Genomic DNA, 25,287 nt, shown 5'->3' with positions numbered 1-25,287 from the left:
ATAAATTCACCAATAATTGACGTTAAGAACAATTTATTACAATTAAAAGTTTTATTTTAATATTAAATGTATACGAAAACATCGCCTGGATTTATAGAAAGTGGTTTAAGTTGGAAATATCGCTGTTTCTATAATAAATAAAACGAATCAAATCCATTAATAATGTTTATTTTCGTTAAATGAATAAGTTTGTTTGTGTCGCTGTTTTAGTTTCGACCACTTTCATTGAGAATATCGTAATAAAATAAATAAATAAAAAGCACGGAGCGCATTACGTCATCGCTGTTGTGGACATGCGCGTTGTAAAGTAGCGCGAGGGTGGGGGGGGAGTGGAGCTCGCGCGGCCGGAGCTTCTTAGCGACGACTATCAACAGGAGCGAAGCCGACGACAGAGCCCAGCGCTGGGGGAATGAGCGGCGCCAGAATCCGGTCCCATCCGTCTCCACCGTGGTACCAACCCGCCTGACAACCATCGGAACAGAACCGCGAGCGAACCAGCTCTCATACGAACCCAGTATCGGGTGAGTCCTCGCTCGGGGAACCGGAGAAACCAGGGGGGAAAAGCGGCCCCGATCCGGCCGAATCTGAGGCTCGTATCCACGGCTTCACCCGGAGAGGGGGAGGGTCTGGTTGGGTCTGGAGGGTCGTGGGCGCGGTTGTTGACGGTGAAACACACGGAAAACACCGCATTTACGCCGCGTTTCCTCGGTTTATTTGTTGTGAAATGCGACAATTTGTGTCGGTTCTGGTGCAGCTAGCTCGACCCGCAGGCTCGTCCTGGACCGACACCGGAACACGGTTCGCCGCCGACCTCGATATAAGGCGTTAAATATCGAGGCATGACGTTAATTTTCGTGTGTTTTTTGGACGTCGTTTGTGTCGCGGATGATGATGACATCTGTCCGTGTCCTACCGTAATGCCTGGAGTAGCGGGTTATATAAATAAAAACCTGTTTTCTGTCGTAATGTTTGAACTGGAGGCTCGTGGATGAAGGGAGGAAGAAAGAAAGAAAGAGAGTTTGGATGTCAAGAGTTGATGATGACAGTGTGTGTGTGTGTGTGTGTGTTCGTGCGTGTGTGTGTGTTTGAGGCGCAGCAGCGCTTGTTTTCATGGGATTGTGCAATCCTTGTTTTCTTCTGGGACTCGAACACATTGACTTCAGACCCGAGAGATGATGAAGATGATGATGATGACGTAGCAATAATGATCTTCATCATCACTGTTTTTAACGGTTAATGAAGGTCAAATATTCCACTTTTATTGTCGTATTCTCTTGTATAAACAAGGCGTTAAAGTAATGATTGGACATTAAAAAGTTCAATAACTTAAACAAACCTTATCTTTAACATGTGTTTTTTTTATGATGAATATCAAACACACACACACACACACACACACACACACACTATCTTTATTTGTACAGCCATAGTCGACTTGAGTTTAAACCTGACAAACAAACTTTATTATGACTAAAAACAAGACGCCGTAGAAACAAACACGATAAGAAAAGTGAAAAAAACGGTTAAAGGAAGAATCGACAGATGCACGACTTGTTCATTAAATCAACTTTTAAATGATGTTTTCAGTTAAAGATGATTATGAGACTTGAGTCGAGTAAGAATACATAAATATAACGTAAACTTCCTGTCGCACAACTTAAAAGAACACGACCTTAACACACTATATAAGGAAATTAATTTAGAATTAAATTTACGATTTCCTTTATAAGAAAAAGAATAGTGATTTAAAAATAATGTATAGAAAGAAAAACACAAGTGTGTGTGAATGGAAACGACTGTAACTCATGAGCAATAATAATTGGGTCCTTTTCTCAAATGCTGAGGGAATCGAACCGTGACCGGGTTCCCTGATCCACCTGTGGACCAGAACAAAAGTCACCCATCAGAACCTGCCCTGGTTCTCCTTCACAAGCTCTTTTCAAAGGTTTTTAAAAACACTTGCGAGAGTCCAGTTTGTTTCTGGTCCCAGTTGAAGTTCTGCTCCAGACCCGGAGTCTGAGCCCTGACCCGGATAAATCCCGCCGGTGCCGGCGCTCCTGCTCAGAGTTGAACCCTAAATAAATGAAGGCATCACGTGCGGCTCAGAACAAACGCTCCATTTTTCATGCGTCGCCTCCGCGTGCTTCAGACGAGAGTTCGGTGGAGGCTGGAGTCGGTTCTGTTCGCTCCGTGACGCTCCTGGAGCTGCTGGAGTCGGTTCTGTTCGCTCCGTGACGCTCCTGGAGCTGCTGGGATGTTGTTTTGTTGTGAACGCGAGAAGTGAGAAGATGTTTGATGAATTTCTTCTTCTCTCAGCGACGACTCGCGAACATGGAGCTGAGAGTCGGGAACAAGTATCGTCTCGGGCGGAAGATCGGCAGCGGATCCTTCGGAGACATTTATCTCGGTGGGTTTTCTCCACTTTTGACTGTTTTTAACTTCATGGATGTGTTTTTACTTTGATGCTTTTAATCTGTTAAACGTCTCTTAACTTGACCAACCACTAACCACTCTTTTTAAAACCAGTTTCAAGAACCTCGCATGTATAAACACGACAACAAAGGAAACAAACATCATTATTTGAAAAGTAAACAATAATAAAACTCATTGTAATCAAAATGATAACATGGATGGATGATCAATAAAGTTGATCTATCTATAAGATTAATAAAATACATTAATAAAAGTATTAATTCATTCATTTTCTACCACTTTATCCCTCATGGGGGTCGCGGGGAGACTGGAGTCGATCCCAGTATCATAGGGTGAGAGGCAGGGGACACCCTGGACAGGACGCCAGTCTGTCTCAGGACACACAAAGACAGACAACCATTCACACACACACTCATTACTACGGACAATTTCCCCAAGTTCTCGATCAACCTCTTTATGCATTTGGACTGTGGGAGGAAACCGGAGTGTCCGGAGTAAACCCACGCAACACGTGATTCTTTAAATCATGACAGAAAAGAGTCAATTTATTGTCGTTTTTCCAGATGTTTTAAGTACAAACGGGTGTTAAAGACTTAAAAAAAAATTGAAAAGTGAAAATAAACGTTAAAACTAAATGTTAAAAACATGTTGTTTCCTCCTCGGGTTAAAATAACCATATTTTTATCTTTTCATAGAACTTAGATGTTTTTAAAAGCGAGAATATATAAGTTTTTGTAACAAGAGTATCAAAGGTGGGATTAAAGAGGATTTTAATGAGATTGTCGTTCTTACGATATCTTCATATTTAGATGCTTAAAGTGAAAGAAAGTCTTGATGTTGGATTTAATCGTCCGGACTGACATAGTTTCTTAATCGAGGAGAGAAACGGTTCAAAGCTTCTCTTGGTGTCACCAGGAGCCAACATCGCCACCGGTGAAGAAGTGGCCATCAAGCTGGAGTGCGTGAAGACCAAACACCCGCAGCTGCACATCGAGAGCAAGTTCTACAAGATGATGCAGGGCGGCGTGGGCATCCCGTCCATCAAGTGGTGCGGCGCCGAGGGCGACTACAACGTGATGGTGATGGAGCTGCTGGGCCCCAGTCTGGAGGACCTGTTCAACTTCTGCTCCCGCAAGTTCAGCCTGAAGACGGTGCTGCTGCTGGCCGACCAGATGGTACGTTGATGGCCCTCTGAGATGATGATGAGGATGATGATCCTTCACCCGTCACTCACCTTCACCCATCACTCACCTTCACCCGTCACTCACCTTCACCCATCTCCTCCAGATCAGCCGCATCGAGTACATCCACTCCAAGAACTTCATCCATCGGGACGTGAAGCCCGACAACTTCCTGATGGGTCTCGGCAAGAAGGGCAACCTGGTCTACATCATCGACTTCGGTCTGGCCAAGAAGTACCGGGACGCCCGCACCCACCAGCACATCCCCTACAGGGAGAACAAGAACCTGACGGGCACGGCCCGGTACGCCTCCATCAACACCCACCTGGGCATCGGTACGTTGAGAAAACCTCGCGCGATTTAAAAAATACACAACTCTACACTCGGTGTGTGTGAACGATGACGCGGCAAGAAGTATGGAAGTGTGTGTTGGATTGACTAGAGAAGACGAAGCTGGACTTGATGTCCTGAGAGGGTCGTACAGATGGAGAGATGATGAGTCTGAATTCAAAATGGCCGAGACCAGACCAACGGTTGTCGACTTGGAGAAGTCGTCGCGTGAACCGAAACTTAAATTCATGTCTGGAGGTGAAACGACTGGTGTCTACTTTGAGATTATTTTCTTCATCTGTAGTCAAGGTCGTTACCATCGTCTTACGAGTTACACGCAGTCGCGCATTAAAACCACTAGAGGGTTCCGTCTCCATTCAAACATCTCCTAATCCCATCACAGCAAAACCCTTCCAGTAGTTATCAGACACAGATATTTGTTTTCTTGTAGACAAACTTCAAAGGGTAATTAAAATACTCAAATTTGTACAAAAGTACAAAATTACTATGAAGCCAGTCGGTGAGTCTCAGTATTACTACTACTACTACTGGATCAAACTTTTAGCCAATAATGTGACACGCAGACGATCATGTGACCACGCAGACGATCATGTGACCACGCAGACGATCTTGAGCCAGTAGACTCTGTGCTCTATTGGTTTTGTCTGGTGATTATACTAACATTGATGAACTGGATTCATAAAATATAAAGTTTAGATTATTTCTTTTTTTTTATGGATTTAGAATTGTTTTAATCATTAAAAAATCGTTTATTTTTAAAATACTAATTAACTTTTTTTTCTTCATTAAATCTTTCAATATAAAAAATGTAAAATATTCAAAAAATAATTGATTGTTAAAACCAGTTCTTGAACCCATCCACAAATCTCCTAATCCCATCACAGCAAAACCCTTCCAGTAGTTATCAGACACTTTTTTCTTTTTTTTCTTGTAGACAAACTTCAAAGTGGAATTAAAATCCTCAAATTTGTACAAATGTACAAAAGTACTATGAAGCCGCTCTGTGAGTCTCAGTATTACTACTTTACTCATGCACTGATGAATGGATAAAACACTTGTGAGTCGTCGCTGTCAAAGTCTCAAAACTTTATTGACACTACAGTCTACTGTATGGAGTCTTGCGTCACATGACCCAAACACTCGCGCCTCATTGGTCAACAGCCGGCATGTTGATGTTGGTCGTGAGGAAGTTTTGAGGAGATGTCTCGGGGGGGCGCCGGTGTAGAACTTCTGTCGGCAGCACCTGTGAGGAGGTGTGAACTCTGAGGAGGTGTGTTGCTGCAGGTCTCAGATCCAACCTTCTGTCCTGGTCCAAGTTTGTGTTGTCATCACGTTTGACTCGCGTGACGATCTGGTCCACAGAGCAGTCCCGGCGCGACGACCTGGAGTCCCTGGGCTACGTCCTCATGTACTTCAACCTGGGCTCGCTGCCCTGGCAGGGCCTGAAGGCGGCGACCAAGAGGCAGAAGTACGAGCGCATCAGCGAGAAGAAGATGTCCACGCCCATCGAGATGCTGTGCAAGGGATACCCATGTGAGTGACGCCGAGTCTTCTCAAGAGGGCGACCGAACCTGATCCCGGGTCTTGTCGCCCCGCAGCCGAGTTCTCCACGTACCTGAACTTCTGCCGGTCGCTTCGCTTCGACGACAAGCCCGACTACTCGTACCTGCGGCAGCTCTTCAGGAACCTGTTCCACCGGCAGGGCTTCTCCTACGACTACGTCTTCGACTGGAACATGCTGAAGTTTGTACGTCCACGCGCCCGAAGGTTCTTCTCTGTGGTCCGCTGGTTGACCGGGCTGCTCTCCAGGGGTCCAGTCGGACCGCCGAGGACGGGGAGCGGGAGAGGAGGACGGGAGAGGAGCGGGACGAGCGCATCGGCGGAGCCCCCAGGGGGCCCGCGGCCAGGGGCCTCCCTCCGGGACCCAACTCCAACCCCGCCAACCGGGTCAGGAACGGACAGGAACAGGCCATCTCTAATCCAGCCTCCCGGGTCCAACAGTCTGGTGAGTTCTGGATGTTGTCAGTCGCCCACGAGCAAGGCTGCACTGAGGAGGACATTTGTTATTTAGTTTCAATAGATTAAAACACTTATTCAACTTGTTTTACACATGAAGTTGGTATTATAATACTTTTTAACTTGCAGTTTTTTTAATTCAATATAATAATGTTGCTGTAAAACAGTCACCAGACATTACCAACAGAGCACCGAGCTACTGATCAAACTTTCAGCCAATCATGTGACCACACAGACGATCATGTGACCACGCAGACGATCATGTGACCACGCAGACGATCATGTGACCACGCAGACGATCATGTGACCACGCAGACGATCATGTGACCACGCAGCCGATCATGTGACCACGCAGACGATCATGTGACCACGCAGCCGATCATGTGACCACGCAGCCGATCATGTGACCACGCAGACGATCATGTGACCACGCAGACGATCATGTGACCACGCAGACGATCATGTGACCACGCAGCCGATCATGTGACCACGCAGACGATCATGTGACCACGCAGACGATCATGTGACCACGCAGCCGATCATGTGACCACGCAGCCGATCATGTGACCACGCAGCCGATCATGTGACCACGCAGCCGATCATGTGACCACGCAGCCGATCATGTGACCACGCAGCCGATCATGTGACCACGCAGCCGATCATGTGACCACGCAGCCGATCATGTGACCACGCAGACGATCATGTGACCACGCAGACGATCATGTGACCACGCAGACGATCATGTGACCACGCAGACGTACACGAGCCAGTAGACTCTGTGCTCTGTTGGTTTTGTCTGGTGATTATACTAACATTGATGTACTGGATTCATAAAATATATAGTTTACATTTTTTATTTTTTTAAATTATTGGATTTAGAATTGTTTTAATAATTCAAAAATAGTTTATTTTTAAAATACTAATTAACATTTTTTTTTTAAAATTAAATCTTTCAATATAAATGTAATTAAAATATTCAAAAAATAATGTATTCTTAAAATAGTTCAATGTCAAAATTCAAACAATTCGACCAATATTGACGACATCGGTAAAGTTAGTTTATCATCTACTATTGTCACAAACCTTGACGTGACCCCCGAGGGAGTCGTCCCGGTCCTCAGGGTCCCGGTGCAGTCCTGACCCCGTGACCCCTCGACCTGCGTCGCTCCCGTGCATGAGCTGCATCGAGGCTTGATTGACGCGTGATTTCAGGGAACACGTCTCCTCGTGCTGTTTCTCGTGCAGAGAGAGAGAGGAAGGTGAGCATGAGGCTCCACCGCGGGGCGCCGGCCAACGTCTCGTCCTCGGACCTCACCGCCCGCCACGACCAGTCCAGGATCTCCACGTCGCAGGTGAGTGTCGGGGCGCTCGCGTCCCCCCACTTCCTCGTCTGAAGCCGTCGCCTCCTCCCGTCCTCAGGTCAGCGTTCCCTTCGAGCACATGGGGAAGTAGAAGTCTCGGCTCTGCATGCACAGAAAACCAACAGGTGGGTTGGTGTCACGAGATGTTCTTGAACCCTGACGTTCTGGTCTTCAAGGGTCACCATTCTTCACTTGTCTCGTCCGCAGGGCTGCGAGGATCATCATCCCTCTCTTTCATTTCCTCCATTTCGTCTTTTAAAAACGAGGGCCAACGGACGCCGCGGCGGCGTTTTGTAGATGTGGGAACGGATCCCGCCGGGTCCGAGGGACGACGACGAAACGATCCACCTCTGAACTTGTGAGGGCATCGTGGTCTCAAGCCCCGTGAAGACCACCAGCATGTTCCATCATCTCATCTCCTCCTCCGGGTCCCCGCGACCTTCATCTTTCCTTCTGGAAACACTTTTCTTTGCTTGTGAGGAAAACATCTGCAGGGACGAGAGGACGAGAGGACGAGGGCGTTGGTTTGAGAATGTTCTGACGTTCTCCATCGACGCCGACCCTGAGAACTGCATCACCTTCTTTCTCTTTTTTATGTCGCTGTAAAGCCAAAATGTGTTTATTTGTTCAATGTAAGTAGAAGATGCGTTTAAATCATTTAGACGGGGTTCAGAGTCTTAGGTTTGTAAGATAGTGGGAGACTTTAGCGTCGCGTTGCCAGCTGGGTCACTGTGTGTGTGTGTGTGCGTGTGTGCGCGCGGGTGTGTGCACGAGCGTGTGTGTGTGTGTGCGCAGGTGTGTGTGCGCGGGATGCAAGACTTGTGTTCCTTTTATTCGTCCTATTTATTTTGTTCTTGTCTTTTAACTGACTCATTCGTCTCCTCACCCCCCCGACCCCCCCTTCAGCTTACCCCTCACAGCTTGATGTCACATGTTCAGCGACCCTGATGATGTCATCAGAACCCGACGAGTGTAGACGTGTCGTCATGTGCGATGTACAGAGCGTGACCCGGTGGCATCGCGACACGTTTTGTTTTTCGGGGGGCGGGCGACGGAACCGACTCACTTTATGTATCGTGTACGGAAATCTTGTACAGTTCTTTAACACTTTATTTACAACAGTATTTGTGTATATTTTATGAAGTAATAAAATGAATAATGTTGCTCACAGTCTGTCGTCCAGGTTACTGTACGATTCAACTACCAACCTTTGGTTCGCTGGTCTTCACGCATCACCAGGTTTTCAGATAAAAACACCACAAATTATCGTTTGTTTCTCAGTTTAACTTCATTTAAATCTGACTGATGTTACTTCAAAGGAAATACAACACAGTTCAGACAGTAATAATCAAAAGAAATTAAGATTTATTCCAGTTTCTTGCCTCACACACCTGGACCAGGTTAGGACGAGTGTGTCGAGTACGCCTGGGATTCATTTTAATATTTAATTCGTAAATATCTGGTCGTTAAATCAACCTTATTAAGTTGTATTTTATTACTTTTATATTATGTTTATGTATTTTTAAGTTATTTTAGTTATTCACCCTCTGACTTTTGCCTAATATTCAGCATTTAATTCAATTTAAAATCCATTGATAAACCGTTCATGTTGGTCACATGACAAAGAGCTCCATAGACAATGATGTTTGTCAATGATATAGTCATTAGTAGTGAGAGGAAGGAGCTGCAGTGATCTTTTGTCGTTAATACTAATATTTTAATAGTAACTTAAACACTATACCATCTATATTCGTATATTAGTATAAACTCACATTTCTCATGTGTTAAAATGTTTTATCCGCCGCTTGACAATGAAACTCAGTGTTTTAAGTTTATTCTTGTTCAAATATCACGAAACATTTGCGCTCCTGCGTCGTTCTTGTGTGACGTCATCAGAGCGACCTGTTGTGCTGGCCACACTGAGAGGATGGTGTTGACGCGAGTGCGCATGCGCGGTGGCAGCTGCTCATCCAGACGAACCGCTGCTGGACCAGAACACATCGCTCCGGTTCTGGTCGCGTTCACTCGCCTCGCGGCTCCTGCTACAACCGAACTGCTCTCGTGAGCTTCAGCGACTGTTTTTTTTATTTTAAATCACGGAGAAATCACGCGAACGAGCCGCCGTGACGTCAAGCTAACCTGCGCTAGCATCTCCTGAGCTAACCGTTACTTCATCTCCACATGAGCTGGTGCCGCTGAGCGCGCGCGGGTCCGTGGTTCTGGTCGGGATGAGATAAAGTGAGGAAAACAACACAAAGTGCAGCGAAGGTGAGTTCACGGTGTTCGTGTGTTCCTGTGACGTCACGAAGCTTCAACTCTGGCTCTAATGACGTCACTCGAGCGGTCTGTGAGTGTGTGTGTCTGTTTGTGTGGGTGTGTGTCTGTGAGTGTGTGTGTGTGTGAGTGAGTGTGTGTGTGTGAGTGTCTGTGTGAGTGTGTGTCTGTGTGTGTGAGTGTGTGTCTGTGTGTGTGAGTGTGTGTCTGTGTGTGTGTCTGTGTGAGTGTGTGTCTGTGTCTGTGTGTGTGTCTGTGTGTGTGAGTGTGTGTGTCTGTGTGAGTGTGTCTGTGTGTGTCTGTGTGTGTGAGTGTGTGTCTGTGTGTGTGAGTGTGTGTCTGTGTGTGTGTGTGAGTCTGTGTGAGTGTGTCTGTGAGTGTGTGTCTGTGTGAGTGTGTGTCTGTGTGTGTGAGTGTGTGTGTGTGTGTGAGTGTCTGTGTGTGTGTGGGGGTGTGTGTGTGAGTGTCTGTGTGTGTGAGTGTCTGTGAGTGTGTGGGGGTGTGTGTGTGAATGTCTGTGTGTGTGTGAGTGTCTGTGTGTGTGTCTGTCTGTGTGTGTGTGAGTGTGAGTGTGTGTGTGTGTGTGTGTGTGTGTGTGTGAGAGTGTGTGTGACCACAGAGATGTTCATGGATCAGTCAGTGTTGAAAGAGTGCAGCCATCAGAAGTGATGAGATGTGGTTTGTGTGTTCAGTGTGTGTGTGTGTGTGTGTGTGTGTGTGTGTGTCCTCCCTGGTGCCCTGAGAACTTCTGTGTGTGCGGACGTTTGTTGTTGTGTGTTTGTCACAAGAATATTTGAACTGTGTGTGTGTGTGTGTGTGTTAAAGTGTGTGTGTTGTTGTGATGTTTGACTCTATTGTATCATCTATGTGTGTGTTGTTGTGATGTGTGACTCTATTGTATCATCAGTGTGTGTGTGTTGTTGTGATGTGTGACTCTATTGTATCATCACTGTGTGTGTTATTGTGATGTGTGACTCTATTGTATCATCAGTGTGTGTGTGTTGTGATGTGTGACTCTATTGTATCATCAGTGTGTGTGTTGTTGTGATGTGTGACTCTATTGTATCATCAGTGTGTGTGTTGTTGTGATGTGTGACTCGTTTGTATCATCAGTGTGTGTGTGTTGTTGTGATGTGTGACTCTATTGTATCATCAGTGAGTGTGTTGTTGTGATGTGTGACTCTTTTGTATCATCAGTGTGTGTGTTGTTGTGATGTGTGACTCTATTGTATCATCAGTGTGTGTTGTTGTGATGTGTGACTCTATTGTATCATCAGTGTGTGTGTGTTGTTGTGATGTGTGACTCTATTGTATCATCACTGTGTGTGTTATTGTGATGTGTGACTCTATTGTATCATCAGTGTGTGTGTGTTGTGATGTGTGACTCTATTGTATCATCAGTGTGTGTGTTGTTGTGATGTGTGACTCTATTGTATCATCAGTGTGTGTGTTGTTGTGATGTGTGACTCGTTTGTATCATCAGTGTGTGTGTGTTGTTGTGATGTGTGACTCTATTGTATCATCAGTGAGTGTGTTGTTGTGATGTGTGACTCTTTTGTATCATCAGTGTGTGTGTTGTTGTGATGTGTGACTCTATTGTATCATCAGTGTGTGTTGTTGTGATGTGTGACTCTATTGTATCATCAGTGTGTGTGTGTTCTTGTGATGTGTGACTCTATTGTATCATCAGTGTGTGTGTGTTGTTGTGATGTGTGACTCTTTTGTATCATCAGTGTGTGTGTTGTTGTGATGTGTGACTCTATTGTATCATCAGTGTGTGTTTGTACAAAACTCTTTTCATTGAAATATTGACATTAGAAAATGATCTTAAGCTCCGCCCACTGAAAACACTTTGTTGTTCTGGAGATAAAATCTTGTTGACCATAACCACACCCACTCTGCTGTGATTGGTCAAGCATGGAGGTTTGTCACCACATGTCATCAATGGTCTCCACCGCCAAGAGACTCGTTGTATAAACAAAGCATGATTACAGCTGGAGGAGGAGTGAACCCATTATTACATCATAATGGACTCTCGTAACCTCTCGTTCGCCCAGATTTCAGAGCAACTTTATAAAGTAATGAGTTTAAAACATGGTCATGATGAGAAGTTACTGCGTCTTGAAGAACATTCACTACATGACACCAGAGTTGATACTAGTTGATGTTTAATGACACCAGAGTTGATACTAGTTGATGTTTAATGACACCAGAGTTGATACTAGTTGATGTTTAATGACACCAGAGTCGATACTAGTTGATGTTTAATGACACCAGAGTTGATACTAGTTGATGTTTAATGACACCAGAGTTGATACTAGTTTATGTTTAATGACACCAGAGTTGATACTAGTTGATGTTTACTGACACCAGAGTTGATACTAGTTGATGTTTAATGACACCAGAGTTGATACTAGTTGATGTTTAATGACACCAGAGTTGATACTAGTTGATGTTTAATGACACCAGAGTTGATACTAGTTGATGTTTAATGACACCAGAGTTGATACTAGTTGATGTTTAATGACACCAGAGTTGATACTAGTTGATGTTTAATGACACCAGAGTTGATACTAGTTGATGTTTAATGACACCAGAGTTGATACTAGTTGATGTTTAATGACACCAGAGTTGATACTAGTTGATGTTTAATGACACCAGAGTTGATACTAGTTGATGTTTAATGACACCAGAGTTGATACTAGTTGATGTTTAATGACACCAGAGTTGATACTAGTTGATGTTTAATGACACCAGAGTTGATACTAGTTGATTTTTAATGACACCAGAGTTGATACTAGTTGATGGTTAATGACACCAGAGTTGATACCAGTTGATGTTTAATGACACCAGAGTTGATACTAGTTGATGTTTAATGACACCAGAGTTGATACTAGTTGATGTTTAATGACACCAGAGTTGATACTAGTTGATGTTTAATGACACCAGAGTTGATACTAGTTGATGTTTAATGACACCAGAGTTGATACTAGTTGATGTTTAATGACACCAGAGTTGATACTAGTTGATGTTTAATGACACCAGAGTTGATACTAGTTGATGTTTAATGACACCAGAGTTGATACCAGTTGATGTTTAATGACACCAGAGTTGATACTAGTTGATGGTTAATGACACCAGAGTTGATACTAGTTGATGTTTAATGACACCAGAGTTGATACTAGTTGATATTTAATGACACCAGAGTTGATACTAGTTGATGTTTAGTGACACCAGAGTTGTGTGGTTAAGAAGTGGACAGTGTTTGACTCCAGGTGTGTTGACGCTCCAGGTGGACGTGTGTAACTGTGACTCATGAGTAACTGAACAGTCGTCGTGGTCATGATTAGATTTCCTTCTTCCTGGAGACGCTCGCGACTCGTGTTAAGAGAAGAAAAGTTAATCTCATACGTTCATGTGACGATTCACGAAACAAACCAACATCCGACACTTCCACCGAGAGGAGGCTGTTGCTACGGTAACCAGATCTGTGTGCGCTGACGGAGACACTGATGGAAAACTGAAGCTCGTGGTCAAAAGACTGATGAACGTCTTTCAACCACAGAAACGTCTTCTCACGAGGAAACCATTGTTACTTTCTTATGCTTTTCTTATTTGTTATTATAAACCGAACCTCCATGAATGTTAACAACAATAACTAACAGTCAAACGATATGTTTCTCCGCAGATGGATCCCGTGTGGCGCCGAGACATTCCTCTGACAGAGCGTCAGGGCAACGACTCCCCCTCAGGCCTCGCCCCCGGCAGCCCCGCCCCCCCGCCCTCCAACGCCTCGTGGGCGCCGGAGGTCCCGGTGGTGGCGCCGGAGCAGACCTTCTTCCTCATGACCTCCACCGCGCAGACCGTCTCGGGCGTCTTCGTGTGGACGGCGCTGCTGATCACCTGTCACCAGGTGAGGTGGTCGTTGAGGGTTGAATCTATTTAAAATACAATATAACACCATTTTAAAATAAAATACTATGTCAAAAAAATAATGTAAATGACATAATAAATGCTATAAAATGCTAAACAAACTAAATTAATTCAATAAAAAACATGATAAAAAAAAAATATATATTTAATTAATAAATTACAACATAATATACATTTCATTGAAAACAAGAATGTCATAAAATACAATACATTATTTTAAAATAAAATAAAACGTCAAAAAATGAATTTAAATGACATAATAAATGCTATAAAATACTATAACAAATAAAATGAATTAAATAAAAAAATAATTAAATGTATATAATGTTGTAATTTATTAATTATTTTTATATTTAATTCATTGTATTTGTTATATTATTGTATTTTATTTTAAAATAATGTATTGTATTTTATGACATTCTTGTTTTCAATTAATAAATTTCAACATTATATAAATTTAATTGAAAACAAGAATGTCATAAAATACAATACATTATTTTAAAATAAAATACAATGTAAAAAAATAAATGTAAATGACATAATAAATGCTATAAAATACTATAACAAATAAAATGAATTCAATAAAAAACAGGATTAAAAAAAAAAAATGTAATTTATAAATTACAACATAATATTAATTTAATAGAAAACAAGAATGGTATAAAATACAATACATTTTTTTAAAATAAAATAAAACGTCAAAAAATGAATTTAAATGACATAATAAATGCTATAAAATACTATAACAAATAAAATGAATTAAATAAAAGAAAAATTTAAATTTATATAATGTTTTTTTATTTAATTCATTGTATTTGTTATATTATTGTATTTTATTTTAAAATAATGTATTGTATTTGATGACATTCTTGTTTTCAATTAATAAATGTCAACATTATATAAATTTAATTGAAAACAAGAATGTCATAAAATACAATACATTATTTTAAAATAAAATACAATGTAAAAAAAAAAAATGTAAATGACATAATAAATGCTATAAAATACTATAACAAATAAAACGAATTCAATAAAAAACAGGATTAAAAAAAAAAAAAGAAGTAATTTATAAATTACAACATAATATAAATTTAATAGAAAACAAGAATGGTATAAAATACAATACATTTTTTTTAAATAAAATAAAACGTCAAAAAATGAATTTAAATGACATAATAAATGCTATAAAATACTATAACAAATAAAATGAATTAAATAAAAAATGTTTTTTTATTTAATTCATTGTATTTGTTATATTATTGTATTTTATTTTAAAATAATGTATTGTATTTGATGACATTCTTGTTTTCAATTAATAAATTACAACATTATATAAATTTAATTGAAAACAAGAATGTCATAAAATACAAAACATTATTTTAAAATGAAATACAATGTAAAAAAAGAAGCTTGAAATACAATATAATATAAATTACATAATAAATGCTATAAAAGACTATCACAAATAAAATGAACTAAATAAAAAACAGGAATAAATAAATAAATAAAATATAAATGAAATGAATTTATAAATTACAACATATTATAAATAAGAATACATTAAAAAAGAAGAATGTCATAAAATACAATCCATTAATTAAAATAAAATGCAACGTAAAAAGGTGAATGAAATAAAATAAGAATTAAAATCTTGTAAACTACAGTGAACATGAGTGATGTGTTGATGAGGCTTCATGAAACGGCTGCGTATCATGATACAGTTTCTTCACTTTGACAAGCCACTAGATGGCGCTCTCTTCTTTGTAATGTTAGGATGTGCTCCAATAGTTCAACGACACCTGCATCATTGTCACACCGACAGTGACACCTAGTGGTCTTATAAGTGAAGTCACTGTATCATGATGCACGGCTGTTTCACGAAGCCTCGTCAACACCAGTGAACATTGAATGTGTTGATAATATTTGACATTAGATACAATAAAATGTAAAAACTGTCTTGAAATGTTGAGATTCTAATTTGACAATATGTGCTTTGAACACTAGATCAAATAAGTAAATGGTTATAATATGTAATATTGTCACAGTGAGTCTATGGATGTACAAACGAACACGCGTGTGAAGAGGAAGAAACGCTGACGTCAGCCATTTATTCATCGTGTGCAGGAAGTTGTTTTGTTGAAGAAGAGGAAGTGGATTCTTAGAGTGATGTGTTGATGAAGTGTTGGTCCATCATCATCATCATCATCATCATCCTCTTCATCCTCATCATCCTCTTTATCATCTTCATCTTCATAATCTTCATCCTCATCATCCTCTTCATCATCATCATCAACATCTTCAACATCATCATCATCATCATCATCCTCATCATCCTCTTCATCATCATCATCAACATCTTCAACATCATCTTCATCATCATCATCATTTTCATCATCTTCATCATCTTCATCATCATCATCATAATCTTCATCCTCATCATCCTCTACATGATCATCTTCATAATCTTCATCATCATCATCATCATCATCACTTTCTTCTTCATCTTCATCATCTAATCATCTTCATCTTCATAATCTTCATTCTCATCTTCATCATCATCATCATTTTCAACATCTTCATCCTCTTCATCATATTCATCATCATCATCATCATCATCATCATCATCATCAAAATCTTCAACATCACCTTCAACATCATCATCATAATCTTCATCCTCATCATCCTCTTCATCATCATCTTCATAATCTTCATCATCTTCATCATCATCATCATCACTTTCTTCTTCATCTTCATCATCATAATCATCTTCATCTTCATAATCTTCATTCTCATCTTCATCATCATCATCATTTTCAACATCTTCATCCTCTTCATCATATTCATCATCATCATCATCATCAACATCTTCAACATCTTCAACATCATCATCATCATCAACATCTTCAACATCATCATCATCATCATCAACATCAACATCAACATCTTCATCATCTTCAACATCTTCAACATCTTCAACATCAACATCAACATCATCCTCTTCATCCTCTTCATCATATTCATTCTCATCTTCATAATCTTCATTCTCATCTTCATAATCTTCATTCTCATCTTCATCATCATCATTCTCATCTTCATCATCATCATCTTCATTCTCATCTTCATCATCTTCATCATCTTCATTCTCATCTTCATCATCATCATCATTTTCAACATCTTCATCCTCATCATCATTTTCAACATCTTCATCCTCATCATCATTATCATCCTCTTCATCATATTCATCATCTTAATCTTCATCATCATCTTCATCATCACAGCAGAGTCACTGTGGCAACTGTGTGTGTGTGTGTGTGCGCAGAGGAAGAATGCTGTGTTTCTCCTCCTCCAGGTGTAACTCAGGTGTGTGTTTGTCCAGGAAAGGTGATATCAGAGGCTTTTGTGTGTTGTCAGAGCAGAGGTCACTGGTGCTGACAGGTTCGTCCTGTTCCCTCTGCTGGTCCTAATACAGGTGTCAGCTTCAAAAACAAACACATGGATGTCCTCGCCTCACAGTCCAGTGATGATCACATGATGCTTCATGATATAAATCCATGTGTCTGAAGACCTTCTCGTCCCACAGATCTACATGATGCTTCATGATATAAATCCATGTGTCTGAAGACCTTCTCGTCCCACAGATCTACATGATGCTTCATGATATAAATCCACGTGTCTGAAGACGTTCTCGTCCCACAGATCTACATGATGCTTCATGATATAAATCCACGTGTCTGAAGACGTTCTCGTCCCACAGATCTACATGATGCTTCATGATATAAATCCACGTGTCTGAAGATGTTCTCGTCCCACAGATCTACATGATGCTTCATGATATAAATCCATGTGTCTGAAGACCTTCTCGTCCACAGATCTACATGAAGCTTCCATGATATAAATCCATGTGTCTGAAGACCTTCTCGTCCCACAGATCTACATGATGCTTCATGATATAAATCCATGTGTCTGAAGACGTTCTCGTCCTACAGATCTACATGATGCTTCATGATATAAATCCATGTGTCTGAAGACGTTCTCGTCCTACAGATCTACATGATGCTTCATGATATAAATCCATGTGTCTGAAGACGTTCTCGTCCCACAGATCTACATGATGCTTCATGATATAAATCCATGTGTCTGAAGACCTTCTCGTCCCACAGATCTACATGATGCTTCATGATATAAATCCATGTGTCTGAAGACGTTCTCGTCCTACAGATCTACATGATGCTTCATGATATAAATCCATGTGTCTGAAGACGTTCTCGTCCCACAGATCTACATGATGCTTCATGATATAAATCCATGTGTCTGAAGACGTTCTCGTCCTACAGATCTACATGATGCTTCATGATATAAATCCATGTGTCTGAAGACGTTCTCGTCCCACAGATCTACATGATACTTCCATGATATAAATCCATGTGTCTGAAGACCTTCTCGTCCCACAGATCTACATGATGCTTCATGATATAAATCCACGTGTCTGAAGACGTTCTCGTCCCACAGATCTACATGATGCTTCATGATATAAATCCATGTGTCTGAAGACCTTCTCGTCCCACAGATCTACATGATGCTTCCATGATATAAATCCATGTCTGAAGACGTTCTCGTCCCACAGATCTACATGATGCTTCATGATATAAATCCATGTCTGAAGACGTTCTCGTCCCACAGATCTACATGATGCTTCATGATATAAATCCATGTCTGAAGACGTTCTCGTCCCACAGATCTACATGATGCTTCATGATATAAATCCATGTCTGAAGACGTTCTCGTCCCACAGATCTACATGATGCTTCATGATATAAATCCACGTGTCTGAAGACCTTCTCGTCCCACAGATCTACATGATGCTTCCATGATATAAATCCATGTCTGAAGACGTTCTCGTCCCACAGATCTACATGATGCTTCATGATATAAATCCATGTCTGAAGACGTTCTCGTCCCACAGATCTACATGATGCTTCATGATATAAATCCACGTGTCTGAAGACCTTCTCGTCCCACAGATCTACATGCACCTCCGCTACTACAGCTCTCCCAACGAGCAGAGACACATCGTGAGGATCCTCTTCATCGTTCCCATCTTCGCCTTCGACTCCTGGCTCAGCCTTCTCTTCTTCACCAACGAGGAGTACTACGTCTACTTCGACACGGTCCGGGACTGCTACGAAGGTGAGGCGCCGCCAGACACGACCAGACGAGTGGCGAGCAATTGATCACGTGATCGTCGAGGGTTTCAAATGTTTATGTGTTATGTGTGTTTGTGTGTGTGTGTGTGTCGCTCCACAGCGTTCGTCATCTACAACTTCCTGAGTCTGTGCTACGAGTACCTGGGAGGCGAGAGCGCCATCATGGCGGAGATCCGAGGGAAGCCCATCGAGTGAGTCTGGAGCAAAAGAAACGAACGTCACTTTCCTCACGATGGTTCTGATCGTCAGGTCCAGCTGTGTGTACGGGACCTGCTGTCTGTGGGGGAGGACCTACTCCATCGGCTTCCTCAGGTTCTGCAAACAGGTACGACGCCCGGTCCAATGTCTTGATGTGTGTATGAGCAGCCTTGTTTGTGTGTGACCTCGTGTGACCTCGTGTGACCTCGTGTGACCTCGTGTGACCTCGTGTGACCCCGTGTGACCCCGTGTGACCCCGTGTGACCCCGTGTGACCTCAGGCGACGCTGCAGTTCTGTGTGGTGAAGCCTCTGATGGCCGTCATCACTGTCCTGCTGCAGGCGTTTGGAAAGTACAGAGACGGAGACTTCAAGTAGGTTTAACAACAAACACAACATGCATCACAACAACAAGCACAATGATAAACACAACACACTCAACATATATCACAACACACGACAGACTCCTCCTATGTCATAACAACAAGCACAATGACACAACATATATCACAGAAAAACACAAAACCCTCGCCAATATCAAGACAAACACAACACAGAAAAACAAGCACAACGAAAACACAACAACAAACGGAATGAGAAGCACAACAATAATCAACACACACAACAACAAAATCATCAACAATAACAAACACAATGACAAGCACCACAACCAGGATGACAACAAACTCAACGTCAAGCACAACAACAAACACAACGACAACTACAATGACAACAACAACAAACACAACTTCAGGCACAACCACAAACACAACATCAGGCACAAGAACCAAACACAACTACGATGAAGGATTACAACAAACACAACGAGAAGCACAAAAGCAATCACAACATCAAGCACAACAACAAACACAACATCAAGCACAACAACAAACACAACAACAAACACAACATCAAGCACAACAACAAACACAACATCAAGCACAACAACAAACACAACAACAAGCACAACAACAAACACAACAACAAGCACAACATCAAGCACAACAACAAACACAACAACAAACACAACAACAAACACAACATCAAGTACAACAACAAACACAACATCAAGCACAACAACAAACACAACAACAAACACAACAACAAGCACAACAACAAACACAACAACAAGCACAACAACAACAAGGATGACAACAAACACAGCGTCAAGCACAACAATAAACACAACGTCAAACACAACATCAAGCACAACAACAAACACAACATTAAGAAAAAAACAAAACAACAACAATGACAACAACAACAAACACAACTTCAGGCACAACCACAAACACAACATCAGGCACAAGAAACAAACACAATCACGATGAAGGATTACAACAAACACAACGAGAAGCACAAAAGCAATCACAACATCAAGCACAACAACAAACACAACATCAAGCACAACAACAAACACAACATCAAGCACAACAACAAACACAACAACAAACACAACAACAAACACAACAACAAACACAACAACAAGCACAACAACAAACACAACAACAAGCACAACAACAACAAGGATGACAACAAACACAACGTCAAGCACAACAATAAACACAACGTCAAACACAACATCAAGCACAACAACAAACACAACATTAAGAAAAAAACAAAACAACAACAAACACAACATTAAGCAAAACAACAAACACAACATTAAGAAAAAACAAAACAACAACAAACACAACATTAAGCAAAACAACAAACACAACAACAAACAAAACAACAAACACAACATTAAGAAAAAAACAAAAAAAACAAACACAACATTAAGCAAAACAACAAACACAACATTAAGAAAAAAACAAAACAACAACAAACACAACATTAAGCACAACAACAAACACAACAACAACCAAAACAACAGCTCTACTTGTGTGCTGACCATGATGCTGACTCTGGTCCCTCAGCGTTGCCAGCGGTTACCTGTACGTCACCATCATCTACAACATCTCCGTCAGCCTGTCGCTCTACGCTCTGTTCCTCTTCTACTTCTCCACGCGGGAGCTGCTGGTGCCGTACAGTCCCGTCCTCAAGTTCTTCATGGTCAAGTCCGTCATCTTCCTGTCCTTCTGGCAGGGTGAGTGCGGCCGCAGCTCGCCCGCGCACCCGTGTTAGTGACACGCTCTGACGCAGGAATGTTGCTGGCCATCCTGGAGAAGTGCGGCGCCATCCCGGGCATCCAGTCCAGCGACGTGTCCGTGGGCGAGGGCACGGTCGCCGCCGGTTACCAGAACTTCATCATCTGCGTGGAGATGTTCTTCGCCGCCGTGGCTCTGCGTCACGCCTTCACCTACAAGGTCTACATGGACAAGCGTCTGGACTCGTACGGTGAGGGACCCCCGCGTGACCTCTGACCCCGGACTCTTCTTCTTCTTCTACGTGTTCACTCTCTTCTTCTTCTCTTTCCTCGTGTGCTGCACTGAAGGCTCTTTTCCTATCTATGGACAGTACGGTAGGTCTTCTGGTCATGTGACCCGTGTGTCGTTCTTTCATTTGAGTGTCCACACGTTTATTCTGTCTGTCTCTCCGTCTTTCTGTCTCCTTCTGTCTCTGTCTCTCCGTCTTTCTGTCTCTGTCTCTCCATCTTTCTGTCTCGCCAACTGATTCTCTTTCTATCTTGGTAGGTCTCTCTTGCTCTGTTTTTCTGTCTGACTGTCTTTCTTTCTCCCCGTCTGTCTCTCCATCTTTCTGTCTCTCCATCTTTCTGTCTCTGTCTCTCCATCTTTCTGTCGCTCCATCTTTCTCTCCCCGTCTGTCTCTCCATCTTTCTGTCTCTCCATCTTTCTGTCTCTGTCTATCCATCTTTCTGTCGCTCCATCTTTCTCTCTCCGTCTGGTTCTCCATCTTTCTCTTTCCCTGTCTGTCTCTCCGTCTGTCTCTGTTGCTCCATCTTTCTCTCTCCCGTCTGTCTCTCCATCTTTCTCTCTCCCGTCTGTCTCTCCATCTTTCCGTCTCTCCATCTTTCTCTCTCCCCGTCTGTCTCTCCATCTTTCTGTCTCTCCATCTTTCTGTCTCTCCATCTTTCTCTCTCCCCGTCTGTCTCTCCATCTTTCTGTCTCTCCGTCTGTCTCTGTCTCTCCATCTTTCTCTCTCCCCGTCTGTCTCTCCATCTTTCTGTCTCTCCGTCTGTCTCTGTCTCTCCATCTTTCTGTCTCTCCATCTTTCTCTCTCCCCGTCTGTCTCTCCATCTTTCTGTCTCTCCGTCTGTCTCTTTCTCTCCATCTTTCCGTCTCTCCATCTTTCTCTCTCCCCGTCTGTCTCTCCATCTTTCTGTCTCTCCGTCTGTCTCTGTCTCTCCATCTTTCTGTCTCTCCATCTTTCTCTCTCCCCGTCTGTCTCTCCATCTTTCTGTCTCTCCGTCTGTCTCTGTCTCTCCATCTTTCTGTCTCTCCATCTTTCTCTCTCCCCGTCTGTCTCTCCATCTTTCTGTCTCTCCGTCTGTCTCTTTCTCTCCATCTTTCTGTCTCTACATCTGTCTGTCTCTGTCTGCATCTTTCTCTCTCTCGTCTGTCTTTCTGTCTCTGTCTCTCCATCTTTCTCTCTCACCGTCTGTCTCTCCATCTTTCTGTCTCTCCGTCTTTCTGTCTCTCCATCTTTCTCTCTCCCCTTCTGTCTCTCCATCTTTCTGTCTCTCCGTCTGTCTCTGTCTCTCCATCTGTCTGTCTCTACATCTGTCTGTCTCTGTCTGCATCTTTCTCTCTCTCGTCTGTCTTTCTGTCTCTGTCGCTCCATCTTTCTCTCTATTTTTCTCCATCTTTCTGTCTCTATATCTGTCTTTTTCTGTCTGCATCTTTCTCTCTCCCGTCTGTCTCTCCATCTTTCTCTCTCCCCGTCTGTCTCTCCATCTTTCTGTCTCTATATCTTTCAGTCTGTCTCTGTCTTTCTGTCTCTCCATTTGTCCCCATCTGTCTGTCAGTCTTTTGTCTCTCTCTGTCTATAGAGTGATGTTCAAACACTGTCGTCATCATGTTGAGTTGTGTTGTGTTTTGTCTGACGACGATGAGTCTGCTGCACCAACAGGTCGCTGCGCCCCCATGAAGAGCATCTCTAGCAGCCTGAAGGAGACCATGAACCCGGGAGACATGGTCCAGGACGCCATCCACAACTTCTCGCCGGCGTACCAGCAGTACACGCAGCAGTCCACGCTGGAGCGCGGCCACGGGCCGCCGCTGTCGCGCAGCCACAGCAACATCAGCAGCCGCGCAGACAACGAGAAGACGCTGCTGCTCAGCTCCGACGACGAGTTCTGAGGTTCAGGTCTTTACACGCTTAGAACTGGTTCTGCTCGACACACACAACACAAACACACAACCTCAAGATCGACACACACAACACTAGTAACACACAATAACACATGTGTAATCCAACGACATCCACGAGACGTAATAATCTGCTGACAAACTATTAACATTGTGTTTTCAAATCTCTGCTGACCTCAAGTCATGTGTGCGTTTGTGTTGAACGTTTCCGTTTGTGTAGTGAAACTGACACGTGGCCTCAGACTCCACCACCAGGAAGTCCACGATACAAACGTTTATGAGCATTTGGTTCGATGTTGAGTTTGTCAAAGATGGTATTTAGTCACTCGCTTACGTCAGCGTCTGCATGACTGACGCCTGTAACCCTGGCTTACTGGGACCGACGGTTGACGACATAAAAAGTGGTGCCGTGACCTGCTGTGTGTGCGTGTGCGTGTGTGCGTGTGTGTGTGAGAACTGTAAACCTCTGCTGCACTTTAACAAGAGCGACGACACTGGTGCCATCAACGACTGATGTCTCTTACTGTTGCTCCTTGTCACCCCCCTTCCTTTCTTCCTTCCCTCCTTCCTTCCTTCCTTCCTTCCTTCCTTCCTTCCTTTCTTCCTTCCCTCCTTTCTTCCTTCCTTCCTTCCTCTTTTCCTTCCTTCCTTCATTACTTCCTTCCCTCCTTCCTTCCTTCCTTCCTTCCTTCCTTCCTTCCTTCCTTCCTTCCTTCCTTCCTTCCTTCCTTCCTTCCTTCCTTCCTACCCCCCTTCCTTCCTTCCTTCCTTCCTTCCTTCCTTCCTTCCTACCCCCTTCCTTCCTACCCCCTTCCTTCCTACCCCTCTTCCTTCCCTCCTTCCTTCCTTCCTTCCTTTCTTCCTTCCCTCCTTTCTTCCTTTCTTCCTTCCTTCCTTTCTTCCTTCCCTCCTTCCTTCCTTCCTCTTTTCCTTCCTTCCTTTCTTCCTTCCTTCCTTCCTCTTTTCCTTCCTTCCTTCCTTCCTTCCTTCCTTCCTTCCTCTCTTCCTTCCTTCCTTCCTTCCCTCCTCCTCCTTCCTTCCTTCCTCCTCCTCACCTCCGTCTCCTAACGCAAATGTTGCCAAATAGCAGGACCAGTTTCCCGAGACCAGAGTTGAATCCATGTTTTGTGTGGATCTCCCTTCTGTGCAGCGACGCAGACACAGATTACAGATTAGCAAAGACGCAACACTAGCAGCTGCAGACTTTAATCCCACAATTACGGGCATTACAAGAACGCTGGTGTGATGCAGAGACGTTGATCCGTGAGAACGATGAGCCTTTTTTTTTTGTTTTGTTGCTGTCGTGCCACCGAACCAGAACACCTGCTCAGGTGTCGTCGCTGCCTCAATGTTTGCTCTTCAGTTCGGCCGCGAGCGAGTCCCGACAGAGACGAACACTGTGTGTCGGACATTATTTATGTTGCAGTCGACGACCTCCATTCATCGGCTCACACTAACTTAGTGGCTTTAATAAAGTTGACTCTCAGTCGTAGCTGTTCGCTCTTATAAACGCAGATATTTTGTACATATTGAGTCTTTAGGGAAAAATGCTTTTAGTGCTTTGTTTTGTTTTTTAAAGATATTTTAGTGTCTAAATGTTTTTTTTCATATATTCCCTTTTTATCTCTGTTGTAAACTTCGTACACTTTTCCTACGTCTGATGTTCTGTTGCTGTGTAAAGAGAAATAAAAGACTATATACAAAACAAACTTTGAATGGATTACTTCATTACTCGATTGCTTTTCCTTGGTTGCCCAGAACTTAACACTGAAGGTTTTAACCCTTGAATTTCTCTCAATGAATGTCCTTTTACATTGAAATGTTTTACATTCAAGTTTGTTTTTATGTTAACTTTCTAAATACCATACAATTGTTTTTTTCCTTATTCATGAAATAGGAAAAAATATGTAAAAATGAATAGACTGAATGTCTCAAATATATGTTATAAATATGTGTTAAACGTCCGATGCACATTTTTACTTCTATTTGTTTCTTTGTTTTCTTCTATTTGGGATTTAATTTAAAAACGTCGAAACGATGCGACAGGTGGGCGTGGCTAGCCTGGGC

The 25,287-nt window shown here is 42.5% G+C and overlaps 2 protein-coding genes across 4 annotated transcripts; both read left to right on the top strand.

Annotated features, from left to right (window-relative positions):
* Positions 1-332: 332 nt before the first annotated feature.
* Positions 333-8,510, top strand: csnk1e (casein kinase 1, epsilon). 2 transcript variants are annotated; one of them, XM_087808788.1, is made up of 10 exons: positions 333-521; positions 2,317-2,407; positions 3,349-3,608; positions 3,721-3,949; positions 5,328-5,498; positions 5,564-5,712; positions 5,775-5,970; positions 7,227-7,333; positions 7,401-7,467; positions 7,550-8,510. In XM_087808788.1, exons 2-9 carry the CDS (start codon positions 2,332-2,334, stop codon positions 7,431-7,433), a joined length of 1,221 nt encoding a protein of 406 aa, XP_087664914.1. In that variant the 5' UTR covers positions 333-521; positions 2,317-2,331; the 3' UTR covers positions 7,434-7,467; positions 7,550-8,510. The 2 variants fall into 2 exon arrangements, with proteins under 2 accessions (XP_087664914.1, XP_087664913.1); XM_087808787.1 differs by having other exon boundaries at positions 7,194-7,333.
* Positions 8,511-9,323: 813 nt separating this feature from the next.
* Positions 9,324-24,002, top strand: LOC148064652 (transmembrane protein 184B-like). 2 transcript variants are annotated; one of them, XM_087809546.1, is made up of 10 exons: positions 9,324-9,610; positions 13,305-13,529; positions 18,571-18,736; positions 18,854-18,944; positions 19,003-19,078; positions 19,232-19,323; positions 20,869-21,038; positions 21,095-21,289; positions 21,387-21,413; positions 22,982-24,002. In XM_087809546.1, the coding sequence occupies exons 2-10, from the start codon at positions 13,305-13,307 to the stop codon at positions 23,209-23,211; spliced, it is 1,272 nt and encodes a 423-aa protein (XP_087665672.1). In that variant the 5' UTR covers positions 9,324-9,610; the 3' UTR covers positions 23,212-24,002. The 2 variants fall into 2 exon arrangements, with proteins under 2 accessions (XP_087665672.1, XP_087665674.1); XM_087809548.1 differs by lacking the exon at positions 21,387-21,413.
* Positions 24,003-25,287: the final 1,285 nt, after the last annotated feature.

This window comes from Callionymus lyra, chromosome 15, assembly GCF_982586985.1.
Source record: "Callionymus lyra chromosome 15, fCalLyr1.hap1.1, whole genome shotgun sequence".
NCBI lineage: Eukaryota > Metazoa > Chordata > Actinopteri > Syngnathiformes > Callionymidae > Callionymus > Callionymus lyra.
The sequence above is the reverse complement of the archived record's forward strand: the minus strand, read 5'-3'. Positions and strand labels throughout refer to the sequence as shown.

Coding starts and splice junctions, on each gene's coding strand:
- LOC148064652 (XM_087809546.1), top strand. CDS start 13,305: ATGGATCCCGTGTGGCGCCGAGACATTCCTCTGACAGAGCGTCAGGGC. Junction 19,079..19,231: donor TCCTCAGGTTCTGCAAACAG/GTACGACGCCCG, acceptor GTGTGACCTCAG/GCGACGCTGCAGTTCTGTGT. Junction 21,414..22,981: donor TCCTATCTATGGACAGTACG/GTAGGTCTTCTG, acceptor CTGCACCAACAG/GTCGCTGCGCCCCCATGAAG.
- csnk1e (XM_087808787.1), top strand. CDS start 2,332: ATGGAGCTGAGAGTCGGGAACAAGTATCGTCTCGGGCGGAAGATCGGC. Junction 3,950..5,327: donor CAACACCCACCTGGGCATCG/GTACGTTGAGAA, acceptor TCTGGTCCACAG/AGCAGTCCCGGCGCGACGAC. Junction 7,334..7,400: donor CCAGGATCTCCACGTCGCAG/GTGAGTGTCGGG, acceptor TCCCGTCCTCAG/GTCAGCGTTCCCTTCGAGCA.